Source organism: Cryptotermes secundus, unplaced genomic scaffold (assembly GCF_002891405.2).
Source record: "Cryptotermes secundus unplaced genomic scaffold, Csec_1.0 scaffold2757, whole genome shotgun sequence".
Taxonomy (NCBI): domain Eukaryota; kingdom Metazoa; phylum Arthropoda; class Insecta; order Blattodea; family Kalotermitidae; genus Cryptotermes; species Cryptotermes secundus.
This window is the reverse complement of record NW_019733375.1, coordinates 36,841-50,257: the sequence shown is the minus strand read 5'-3', so window position 1 is coordinate 50,257 and position 13,417 is coordinate 36,841. Positions and strand designations below refer to the sequence as shown.

The following is a 13,417-nucleotide window of genomic DNA, read 5'->3' as shown; positions in this document are numbered from 1 at the left end:
AAGGTTTTCAAAGCAGTGAAGTTCAGTCTTTGGGATATAATGTCATGTAGTCTGTTGATGGTCAACCAGTGTTTCAGAGGAACATGTTGCCTCCATCTTCAGGGGTGAACAAGAAGCCAAGCAAGAAACCAGCATGAAGCAGGCAACAATGCTAGAATTCTTCATGAGAATGTAAATTCATGATTGATTGATTTTAGTCTACTTTCCTTATTTTTGAGAAAAAAAAAGGCTCAAGAGATAACCTTGTCTTTGTATCCTCCCCTTATGTCTGAAAGCTGGAACAGTGGAGCCAGAATAGACCTGTCTATTGGACTCCCCTATCACTGCTAGAAAATAGCATGCACACATGCACACAACAAAGGAAAGTGGTGATCAGTTCCTATCAGAACCTATTTTTTGAATAATGCAAAAAAAACACACACACACACACACACACACACACACTGTCTGAAGTGCGCTGAAACTTAACCCAAGACTGTGAATGAACACAAGACATGTGTTTATATAGCTGCAGTTGGAATTTCAGCAAGTTTGTCATAGTATTGTAACATGATTGCTTAAACACTATCTGTTGTGTGGTAATGGCTAAATAAAGAAGCGAGCCATTGCTAGGCAACAGCATGCCAACACACTAACAATCAAAGCATCGTTGGAAACTGTTGTTTTCTATGCAGTTCATGCCAAAGTTACATAGGGATACACATACAGGAACCTGGCCTTCCTGCTTGGGGGTGTCAGATCTGAGACAGTAAAATGTGGTCACAAGTCCCACAGGAGTCTGGCCTTAGAATGACTGCGCTGGTTAGGACTAGCAGACAGCCTCATCCTCTAGTCAATGAGGATGTTACATAAGGACAATAACTGCAAGTGTTCAGTTGCAAAATCAAATTACTGGTTGTGAGTCTCAAGGAGCTTGTCACCAAGAGGAACTGATGGGTGGTAAACTGACAGTCAAAAAGTGACTCTTACTCTTGACTTAAACTTGATGGTGGTGAAGCTTATGACCATTCAAGCAATTATGCTGCCACTGTAGCATAAGATACATAAGACAGGCATGATCTGCTTTGCAAAGCCTGGCCTGACAAAGTACTTGTATAAATTGCAAAAGCAAGAATTTTCAGTAACTTGCTGTAAGTCTATAAGTGTGATACATACATATTCATAACAGACAAACCCATTTTCTCGTCACAGAGGATGTTACATAAGGACTATGATTGCTTCAGTAGAAAAAAATCTCTGGTTATGGGTCTCAAGGGGCTCGGAACCAAGACAAACCGACTGGCAGTAAATGGCCAGTCATAAAGTAACTCTGAGTTTAAGCACAATAGACCACTGTAGGTTGCAGTGCAGGGGCCAAGAAGGCCTACATACATTCAACTTTGAGTCTGGCAGTTGAGTCAGTTCCTGTCATGGGTTGGCTGTGAGACGATCGCCAGGCAGTAAGGACATGAGCACAGAAGCAAAGGAGTATCTATTGATGGGAGCAGCTACCAGGCAATGACTGGTGTAGACAAAGCAAACTGAGAAGACTTAGTGTGTAGTGATTTGTAAAGTGCGTGAATTAGTGAGAGTGTTATAATCCTTCGTAGTTATGAGGTACGAGTGTTCTATAAATCTGATTACCAACCCAAAACACTGTGTCTCATTACTAACATGTGACAATATTGTCACGTGTAAGGGGGGGTGGGGTTATGCGTGACGAAAATAACTAGTTCTAAATCGGATGAATGGATTGACTGGTTTTTTCTTACAATTACTCACATAAAATAATGTCTTCAACACTTCAACTACTCCACTGCCTTCTGAATTCTCTTCAACTGACAGCTTCTCAGCTGCAACTGGATATCTCACACATAATTCTACTTGTCTGCAAACTGCTCTACTTCTCTACTTGCTGTGCTCTGCTCTGACCTCCCTTCATAGCTTTGGGAGAACAGAATACAGATCACCCTGTTTTACCGTTCTATTACTGTGTTTTCGAAACTTCGCTGTATTGGAAACCACTGTAATTCCCATGGTAACCAATTCTACTTAGTGAATCACTGTCATAGAGATGCTTGTTCGGTCCTACGCATTTAGCCAACCATTACCTAGCAATAGCCATCTTTCCTGACTCCACTACTCAGGTTTTCAGGCATTACTTCGCAATATGAACAATTTGATGCATTTATGTCAATAAAAAAACTCCTCATAAACGCCTAATCATCTGGTAAAAATAGCAGGCAATTTTACTAAAATATATCAACAATAAGCTTTACATAAATCAAATATGGTGCAGTTATGCTATCATACAGGTAACATTACATCATCTAAGAATACTACAAGGCTGGCAGTCATGTTGGCACTGAAACAATGCAATATTTGTTCACCATCATTACAGTGCAGCACAAAGCCAATGAGAACAAATTCAGAACAGCCAATTTAGAAACATGTATAGTGCCACTCACTGTGGGTCCACATTGGCCGTGGCCTCATCCAGCACCAGGATCTTGTTGTTCCTGATGATGGCGCGGGCCAGACACAGGAGCTGGCGCTGTCCCACACTGAAGTTGGAACCGCCCTCTGACACCCTGTGGCTCAGTCCAGCAGGCAACTCATCCACAACCTGCTTCAGCTCCACTTCGGCTAACGCAGCCCACAATGCAGCATCTGAGTACTCGCTGAATGGATCCAGGTTCTCTCTCAGTGAGCCAGAGAACAGCACAGGCTCCTGTGGGATGATGGAGATCTTGGAGCGCAGGTCATGGAGACCTATTGAGGCAATGTCTATGCCATCAATTTGGATTTGACCACTCGAAATGTCTGCCAGACGGAACAGAGCTGCTATGAGAGAAGATTTGCCTGCTCCAGTGCGACCCACAACACCTACCTACAGGTTTAAGCAGAGACAAGAAATCACAGTTCTTATGCATCATTTACTTGTTTAATTTTAAATTACAATTCTTATTCTTGCTAGATGCCTTCTGTGAAGAGGACTAACATACTCTTGCTACCAGTCACATGGCCAGCAAGATGTGAATGTTTTCTGCTTTCCTCATGGAATGTCTGAAAATGTTAAAAGCCCAGTAAGGAAAAAGCTGGTATTAGTAATTAGTGAACACAGCATATTTTAAAGTGCTTTCTATATTTGTGTTAAATATTACAAGGCCCATAAAAGTTCTCGACACTAAGTTGCCATGGCACTTGAAGTTGTCATGAGGATGCTTCAAATATTGTTCCTATTACACTACTTGCGTTTCTCCAGTTCCTCTATCCCTTTTGCATCTTTATCTACTTTCTCCCCTGCTTTATAATCCCATTTATCTGCCCATTCTACTGTCCCTCTTCCCATATTCTAACAGTGGCAGAAGACAGTCCAGGTTGTTGAGTTTTCCCTGAGCATAACAGGAACATGTTTCAACTGCCATTTTATTAATTTACTTCAACAGTTCTGTTTTTTATCCTCGTTACTACATTATTAGGAAGTTTCTGCAGACTTACTACTGTTAAGCTGATGACTTTAGATTTCTTCATAACTTTCTTCACTGATTGCTTGAACACAGAAAAACCTCCATTTTGGGACCAGTGAATTTAAGTCCAAATTATCAAAAATATTAACTCGACAAAGTGCAACAAGACTACAGACTTGGGATTGCTGAAATTGAATGATGAATGAAAGATATCTTATGTTGACTAACATCAAATGGGGGCCTAACTTTGTAGTGATTACATATATTACCTTTTCAGCTGGTCTCAGAACAAAGCTGACATTCTTCAAGACAGGTGGCTCATCCTTCGAGTAGGTGAGAAACACTTTATCAAACATTATTACACCTTGGGAAGGCCAATCATCTTTTGGTTTTCTACCTGCAATAAATGATCAGTACTCATTAGACCACAGAATTATCCTAAGGGAGAATAAACATTCACAGTCTCAGGAAGCCTAGTGTGCCTGAAATGCTTCAGTCTTGTGAACACAGTGATGAACCTTCGGGATCCATAAAATGTTGGGAAATTCTTGAGTAGCTGCAGAATTGGCGGCTCCTCCGGAAGGGCTCAGCTCCATGAGTGAGTAAGTAAGTAATGCGAAGGGATTATTCTGTAATTAAATACAGTAAGTCTTATGATGAAATGAACACTATCTTGATATAATTTTGCATAACCTCTATTTAGAGAAAACATTTAATGTACGAAGTATTCACTACACAACATATTCACTCTAAATATAATTTCAGCACATTCTATCAATCATAGAGATTGAAACCAATCATATATATTATTATTTTTGTAGAACCAGCGATCACATTATAAAATAAAACTGTAAGTAGAATAAATAAGCAAAGGACTTGTAATTTACAATGAATGTGACGAAAAAGGAGTGCAATAGTTGGCTCTTCTTACAAAAATGCAATATAACATAACAGTTCCTTATATTACACATGTGCAAGGGCAAAGTTTATGTGTACACCAACCTGGGGGTGACTCCAGTGAAGGCTCCTTTTCAATTCTAGAGTACTCCAAGACACGCTCTACTGATGTCATCTGTGTTTCCAATTCTGCTGACTGCCGTATACCCCACTGCAAAAGTCCTGTGAGTGTAACTGCCTGAGTAATAGCAAGCCCCACACTTCCTCCATACTGGTCTGCAAGCATAATATTAATCATCAAACCCAATAATTATTATGTCAATACATAGGCTAATGTGGCTTGGAGAGGAACATGACAAGGCTGAAACAAATTTACGGTTTATTCATGGAGGGCATTAAAAGCCTGAAATGTCATACATGACATTTCATTGGGTCATATATCATGCATATCAAACTTCAAACCACTTAAGGGCTGAGATTTAAAACCCTACATGATGGTTACCTTATAAACTGATACAAATGTCTGCCCTGCAGTGACACGCTTTACAAAGCACAAGCTCACAAACAGGGCTTGCTATGCTGCGCCACTAGCATGACATCATGACATTTAGTTCGGTAAATCTGAACAAGCCAATACAGAGTTGCAATGAGACACAAATGTCTTGTGTAACATAGCAAGCTGCATGTGTAACAACCTCAGAAGTCCCAGTGGCTGTTCAGAGGTGTGAAATAGGTCAGTATATGGAAAGGTAGAGGAAGAATGTTGATGTGGCAGGACAGATGACTTACAGTGTCTGGGAAATAGGCTATTCACATTCAACTGGAAGAATCTGTTCAAAGATGAGCTGAAGTGGCTGGACAGAGGGTGTAGCCACAGCAGCGTCACCTATGCACAAGAACTAGATGTAAAATTGACAATTTCCTTATCCAAATGGTTGTACTATCTGTATGTATGGATTGTTGAATGGTAATAAAATGATAATGATAATGAACTATACAGGATGACTTTGAAATGTGAGGACAAACTCTGGGGATGAACTCCACAGACTCATACATGAAAACAAGTTCATATAAATGTGGGTTCAGAAATACCTTATTCCCGAGTTACAGCCCAGCAATTTAGTGAACATTTCAATTGACATTCTCAACTATGGTGGCTTTTATCTTTCTTGTAGGGCAGTAAAAGCCTGCCATAGGCCTACATTTGAAAATAAACATGTCCTAAATGACATATGTGTGAGTGAATATAGCCCCAGTCCCTGCACTGTGTTACTGTGAATACTACAGCACAGATGGGTATTTGTTTAATGAACTGGTAGACATGCAACCTATGGCCATGCAAGTGGCAGTGGTCATAGGGCCAAATACATCTGCCAACAAATATTCCCACAACCCCATCCAAACTGTGTAACATTTTCCGCCTTTGATCACCAACTTAACAGGGACTGGAACATTCAGTCTTTTTCTGTCAACTGGGAAAGACAGATCTCTCCAGACATTTGGCACTGAGGAGCATGTCCTGGACCATGAGTGCCAGCATGAGACAAATAGCAACAGGTTAAATGTTGCACAGATGACAGCCTGAAGAGTATTACTTGGGCAGTTGCTGTACCCAAACCATTTACATAAATCCATGGTCTCAAGCCTGCAGAATGTCCAGGCCGAGACTGTGTGCCGGTGGTTTGTCCCACAATATGCTGGGCATTCCTTTCATTTGTCAGTGCTCTTTTCAGACGAGTTAAGTTTTGCCAGACACCTTCATAAATTTTCAAAACCACCACCAGTGGGCACAGGATAATGTTCATAGTGTATGCCAGTCTATACACCAGCAACAGTTCAGCATTAATGTTTGGGCAGGTACTGCTGCTGACAGTTTGGTAGGGAAGCATGTTTTTTCTTCAGCTTACAGGCAACGACTACCAAGACCTCCTGCTAAATGGTTTGCCTGATCTACTAGAAGATGTAGCACTGGTGGTCAGAGAATGGCTGCGGTTCATAGATGATGGTACACCAACATATTTCAGCAGTGCTGTATGAGCTGTCCTCAGCAGTACCTATCATAACTGACGTGTGGGTAGAGAAGGACCCACTGCTCACCTAATTTGAATCTTGTGAATTTCTACCAGTGGGGGCACTCAAATCCCTTGTGTATTTAACTTCTGTTCACAACACAAAGACACTTCACTAGCACACTCTGAACATTTGCACACTATCAGCAACTATCTCCGGATTTCTAAACGGGTACAACAGTCCATGATAGGATGTGCCCATGCATGTATTCTGTCTCACAGAGGATATTTTGAGCACTTCTTGTAAATGTGTTCCTTCAGTGCTGTAACTTGGAAAATAATTGTCTGCAGACCCAGATTTACATTAACTCATTTCCTTGTTCTGGCACTTGGAGCTCATCCCCCAAAGTTTATCTGCACATTTGAGATTCACCCTGTACAAGAGGCCCATTAAGTGACTATGAACTACAGTTAGTTAATATTTATTAGTTTTCTAATTCATATGATACAGGATTCAAGACTGGATGATAGTGAGTAATGAATTTAAAAGGATGTCGTTCTAACACCAGCTGTTATGAACAGTTCTGTCCTGTGGTATACCACCATGTAACCCATTGAAGGTCAACTGATGTTTTGGAGGAACACGGCATCTCCATCTTCAAGGTTGAAGATTAAACCAAGCAAGAAACCAGCATGAAGCAGGCTCTGCTTACAGCCTGCTTAACTTCATGGTGCTGTATCCCAGAAAACTGAACTCTTCAGATGCAATATCGCTTGACGTGACTTGCTCGTTTTGTTAGTTACAGTAAAAATATTGGTTACACATGCTCTCGTGATGTTTGGATGCATAGCAGACAAGGGCAGGCACTCTACTCACCTCCACTCATGATGAAGAAGCTGAATGTAACAACAATAATGTACAAAAGGCAGGTGCTGTCCAGCCACACAGAAAATGCTCGGGTTGTTGTTATGAACATATACCATGCTGAAGAGTGCAAGTCCTGTCAGCACAAAACAATAAATTATTGATCTGCCAATATCTGCACTGCAACTGTACCTAAGGAAGAAGTTACGGGAAGTGCAACAAATGGCGCAAGAAACATACATATGAAAACAACTGTTTATCCTATGTGACTGTGAGACCACTGTTCATCACCTGGGCCAGTACTTCTTCGAACCAAATGACTATTATGATGCCCCCATAAATAGGGTCCTACATTTCATCCAAAGTGCAGGATTAATAAAAGGTTAATCAAAGGGTAAGTACAACAGATCAGTGATGGTCGTGGTGCAAGGGCCAAATTACTATGGTGCACGCACGCACACACGCACACACACACAGTGACATGGGGTTTGGATTGATAACTGGATTTACTGAACACTTATAACTTCTAATTACAGAGGATTACCACAGTCTCACTGAAATGCACGTTCCAGATCACTACAACTACAGCATGCGTAAAGTCTTGTTTGTTCGGCAGTGGTTGCTGGGTAGCAGCTCCAAAAAATAGACATTCCCCTGCTTCCAAGCTCATGTCCTTGCTGGATGGTGGCCAGCTCACAACTCTTTAACTCTCAACTGCAGCTGACTGGTTTCGGATGGCCGGTCGGTCAAACAGTGAAATTGCCGCTGGCTTTGCCAGCAGTTATTCCTGGTTTCAGTACTGGCTTGTTCTGTTTGTCCTTGTTATACAGCCTTAGAACAGAATGTACAGAAAACACCACTTCCAAAAATTCCTCTGTTGTTGAATGACATGTTAAGAAGGGTGTTGCTTAGTGATGGCCCAGCTGTTGTTGACATGGAATCATCACGAAACCAGGTCTCACTAAGGTAAGAGTGTACTAAGATGAACTTACCTGGTGACCATCAAATTCCTTTTCCAACATGGCCTGTGCACCAAGAGCTCGAATTGTGGTTAGACCTTGCAGTGAGGCACTGAGGTGAGAGAATACAGGACTCCTCGCTGCCAACATAAGAAATGCAAGTTGCTTTACTGTTTCTCAGCTAATGCATATCTGTTTAGGCGGTCACTTATTCCTCAACTATGAAGAAGTTAACAGAAATAAAACATGATATGTTTTACACAAACTGTGAGCTCTTTGCTGAGTTACACCACATGTCAGTATCTGCAACAGAGGTGCAGTGTGTACACATTCATCAAACACAATCATTATTTGAGTTGAGGTTTCCATGGTGGTGACTATGAAGAATGCCATTTCTGGGACGTGGCGCTGTGCACATCTTACATGAACCAACGTTTTGGAGGAACGTATGGCCTCCATCTTTAGGGTAGAAAAATTTACCAGTGAGGAACCAACATGATGGAGTCACTGTGTGAATGTTATGTTATTTTTGATGTGAGGTAGTTGATATTTGACATGTCCAATTGTAAGTCTCTACAGCTATGGATGAAATAAATAAATAATAATAATAATAATCTTTATGGAATGGAAAACAGCAGGAAATCATCAATGTGGCTTCAGAGTAGGTAAATCCACAATATTTCAGATACAGTCACTGAGGGAGACCCTGGAAAAAAAACATTGGAATATGGAGTCAGCATATTTAACCTTTCCAGAGGTCTCAAAGCCACCTATGACACCACAAACAGGGAGAAATTACTTAAGGCTATGGATGATTTTATAAACTTAATTGGGTTTGTAACAGCAGCTTTGAAACACATAAAACGTGGAGTTAAAATGCAAAACAATCAATAAGAACCATTTTGAACATCAATGGCCTAAGACATGGAGGTGCTTTGTCATGTATTTTATTTAACTTAGCATTAGAAAAGGTGGTCAGAGATTAGGAGATAGAAACTAAATGAACTGTTTATAATAAAGCAATTCAGATATTTGCATGTGCAGACAACACGGTTTCAGTGGGTGAGAGCCACAGGTGTGCTCAGAGAAGCAATGCAAACCTCAGTAAAGCAGCAAAGGAAATGCGACTTAACAATCATATGCAAAGAACTAAATACAATAACAATAATGGTGAGGACAATTCCTGTGGTGGTAATTGAAGTGGGTGTGAGGATAGTGGTTTTTGGGGGCAGCAGTGGTGATGGCACCTCTTTTGAGGTAGTTACTATGGTCGTATATGATAATGGTCGAAGTAACACTGGAGAAAGCAATGGTACAGAGAGCATCCTGAGATATAAGCCATCTAATGAAATGCATGTTCATTAAAACCAACTAAAAAAATTACTCTCCCTTGAATCATTAAGGTTGAAAAATATATCTATGATATGGCTCAGTGTGAAGTAACAGGATGAATGGGCTGCAAACAATTATACAGGCAATGCTGATTATTTGAAATTACACATACGAAAAGATGAACTGATAAGCTCAAGCATACAAATACCCTTCTTTGGATTCAGATCAATATGGTCCCATGCATAAGACAACAATGAATGTGATATGGATAAAATATGAATTTACTTTTACATCAACTTGTGTATCAAGTTATGATTCACTAGTGGCTGATAACATTTGTCTACCAAGTGAACTTAAGACATGTTACATTATAGCAGTGAATCATGGGTAATGACTGATGAGAGAGGACTGTAGTCAGCAGAAATGTGTTTCCTCTGGTGGACTGCAGGATATACCCTTTCAGACCATAAATGGAATGAAGAAATTAAGAGTGAACAGCAAAGTCCAGAAATAACAGAATTTATAGAGCACAGAAGATATTAGAAAGGACATGTTGATATGGCTAGATTCTAAGGGTTCTGACGATGGTGGATAACACAGAAAATTACTGGAATTTGGACTTTTCCATCACCTGGGTTTCTAGGAAACAGAAAACATGACATTTCTGGATCTGTTTCTGTCTTCAGTTGAGGAAGGAAGACACATCTACTAAGTTGGGCCCCCTAAAAGGAGTTAATCCAGTGACTGAGGTTAGCTCTTTTAAAGGGGCCCAACTGAGTAGGTGCCTTTCTTCCTCAATTGAAGACAGAAACACATCCAGTTTCGGAAATGTTGTTTTTTCTACTTCCTAGAATTCTGGGCAATGGAAAAAGTCCAAAAACCCAGTAATTCTGTATGTTCATACGGGCCCTGACAGGGTTCCAAGAAAGAGATCTTGCAATACGTGAGTAAACCAAATGGAAAAAGTTTGGGAACACTTGTTCTAAAACCTGCTGAAGGAATCAACTGGCCGAATACAGGAAAGGATCAAATTAATGCTGATGATGAATAAGCACTGACACTAACGCCATGGAGCTGAGCCCTTCTTAACAAATTGCCAATTGTGAAGCTACTCAAGAATTTCCCAAAATGTCATGGAAGACGAAGGTTCATTACTATGTTCACAAGAGCCCTCCACCAATCCCTATCCTGAGCCAGATAAATCCAGTCCATATTACTCCATATATCTGTAAAATCCATTTCAATATTATCCGCCTACCTATGTATTGGTCTTCCCAATGGTCGCTCTCATTCTGGGTGTCCCATCAATATCTTACATGCATTCCTCCTTTCCCCTTTACATGCTACATGCAGTGCCCATCTCATCCTCTTTGACTTGATCATTCTAATAATGCTTGAAGAAGAATATAAGTTATGAAGCTCCTCATTATGCATTTTTCTCAAACTTCCCGTCACCTTGTCCCTCTTTGGTCCAAATAATATCCTCAGAACCCTGCTGTCAAACACCTTCTGTCTATGTTCCTCCCCTAATGTCAGAGCCCAAATCTCACACCCATACCGAATCAGAGGTAAAATTAAAGTTTTGTATATTCTGATTTTTATGATTTTGGTCAGCAGATGAGAAAAGCATAAATACTGTGACATATTGCGCTATGCAGGACACCCCTCCCCCCACCATCGGAGCACTGTCGTTACTAGGGTAACAGGCAAGTCAACACTTCTTCCCCTGCCCCACCAGCGGTGACGTGACCAAGGGATGCCGCGGTTGCTATGCAGCCGTAAACAACTCCTGACAGCATTGCTAGGCTATTGGCAAACATGGCATCAGACAACAGTGGTGCCTATTACATAACTGTTTTCTGTGTTGTCCATAACGAAGGTAAATAAGGAGCAGCGAAGACTATTCAAGAGTTAGTTACAAGTTACGAGTTGGCCAGGGAAGAGTATGCAGTCTAGTATTTGTAATACTGCAGATAGCAGTAGTTGTGAGATTGTAAACTTTGTGATTGTATGAGTGACTGTGGAATAAATTCGCCATATCCAATAAGGCGTGAAGTTATTTGTCGCGTTATACACCCAACACGTGACAATACTATGCCTAAAATATAAATTTATTTTTATGTCAACTTACTGATTCCCTCCAGTCTTTTGACGCTGCGTGAGGTGGCCACAAAATACACCCTCAGTATGCAGAAAATAAGAAACATCACCGCTGCTGGGATCAACAACCAAACATTCACAACCGCCACCACGACAATAATACCGAGCAGTGACAGTCCTATCTGCCGGGAAACAGGAAAAAGGAAACAAGATGAACACAGCAGTGCAATAAGCATATGAAGATGGTTCCAGAACACAGATCATGAGTGATTCATCATGCATCTACCACCTCCCACCCCACACAACAATTTTATCAGATCTCATCTGATGCTACATAACCCCATAATTACCTCATCCATCATAAAACAATTGAACAAGTATAAATATAAGCAGGATACTAATAAAATAAATGTTCATAATCAATATAAACTGCATTTTGTTTGAAAACACAAACAGAAGAGACAACCTGGAAGATCCAGAAAGAAATGGAAGAATATTAAAATGGATCTTAAATACATATCATAAGAAAATGCCGATGAATTAATTCAGCCATGTTAGAAGTCAATGGCAGGCTTGTGAACATGGTATTGAATCCTTGGTTTGCATAAAGAGTGGGGTTTTCAGTGACTGTTAGCTCCTCAAGAAGGACTATACTCCACAGAGTTAGTTAGTTAATTAGGCTCCAATTAAAATCACCTGTTGCCAAAAATAATATTTTGAAATTATTTTAATGTGGCTTGGTTGTTCAACCTTACTAGACACCTCACAGGCCCAAAAAGGTGATTAAGGGCACAAACAGTGTGCCGTTAACTGATGCAATTAAAAGAACAAATTATAAACGAAATCATTAAGACTATAATGAACTCTTCCTTTATGAATCAACGTTTTTCAATAGGGTCCGCTAAATAGGTTACACTCAACAAAGACTAAATTCACATGTATCTGTTCACTGTTAGTTAATATTTATTCAAACTAATGAGAATTAATAAGCTATCAATATTTGAGTTTCATGGCTCACTGTCATTACACATACTAAAAGAAAACATGTGTGTATCTGTGTGTCTTACATATTCAGATCTGAATAATGTGCATTCTGATGTAATGTAATAACTGTCAGATTACAAACTGGGAGCTGCACACTTGCACAATAGCTGCAAAACAACTAAGTTACAAATCTCTCAGCAGTTCAGCATCATTCCACTTCATTTCAGAAGTGAGATGCACACTTCTTTTCAAAAGCCACAAGAAGTTTTGGGTCAATGAGTATTAAGTGTTTCTATACTTCCTGAGTGTCCAGCCATACAGTTTTACTAAAACCACAGAGACATTTGATTTTACATATTTTATGATGGATAGTAAACAAAATTTAGTAATCTAATTAAAAATTAATCAAGCTGGAAAGTCACAGGTTCTTGTCCCGATGAGGTGGATATTTCTTTCTCAATTTACCTAATCCTTCCCGCTGAACTATGGCCCTGGGTTCGATTCTAACAAAAATGAGTACCAAAATCTTCCTGGGGGGTAAATGGCAGCCGGCACATAAAGTTGACAAACTTACCACCATCTGTGAGCCAACTGTCTAGAGAAAATGTGGGATCCTCTACATCTCACAACCTTACTGTCCCTCATGGCCTGTTACAGGGATAGCTAATTAAAAATTAATCATGCCTGACTTTTGACTGGGATGGGTCTGTATAATATGCTGCAAGTTCAAAGTATAGTGCACCCTCATGTGAACCATCAAATTTCCACTGGAACAAATCCTGAGGCTCATTCCATTAAAAGTGTCCATCAAGTGAATTGACA

At 40.2% G+C, this 13,417-nt stretch overlaps 1 protein-coding gene across 2 annotated transcripts in view; it reads right to left on the bottom strand.

Moving 5' to 3' along the window:
* LOC111868153 (probable multidrug resistance-associated protein lethal(2)03659) overlaps positions 1-13,417 on the bottom strand; it is a gene marked incomplete at its 5' end in the record, with an annotated part of 53,507 nt that overhangs the window by 4,043 nt on the left and 36,047 nt on the right. For both annotated transcript variants that reach the window (XM_023858580.2, XM_023858581.2), the window contains 6 exon segments: positions 2,448-2,869; positions 3,719-3,846; positions 4,452-4,622; positions 7,233-7,356; positions 8,213-8,319; positions 11,643-11,793. In XM_023858580.2, coding sequence (XP_023714348.2) covers positions 2,448-2,869; positions 3,719-3,846; positions 4,452-4,622; positions 7,233-7,356; positions 8,213-8,319; positions 11,643-11,793 — 1,103 coding nt within the window.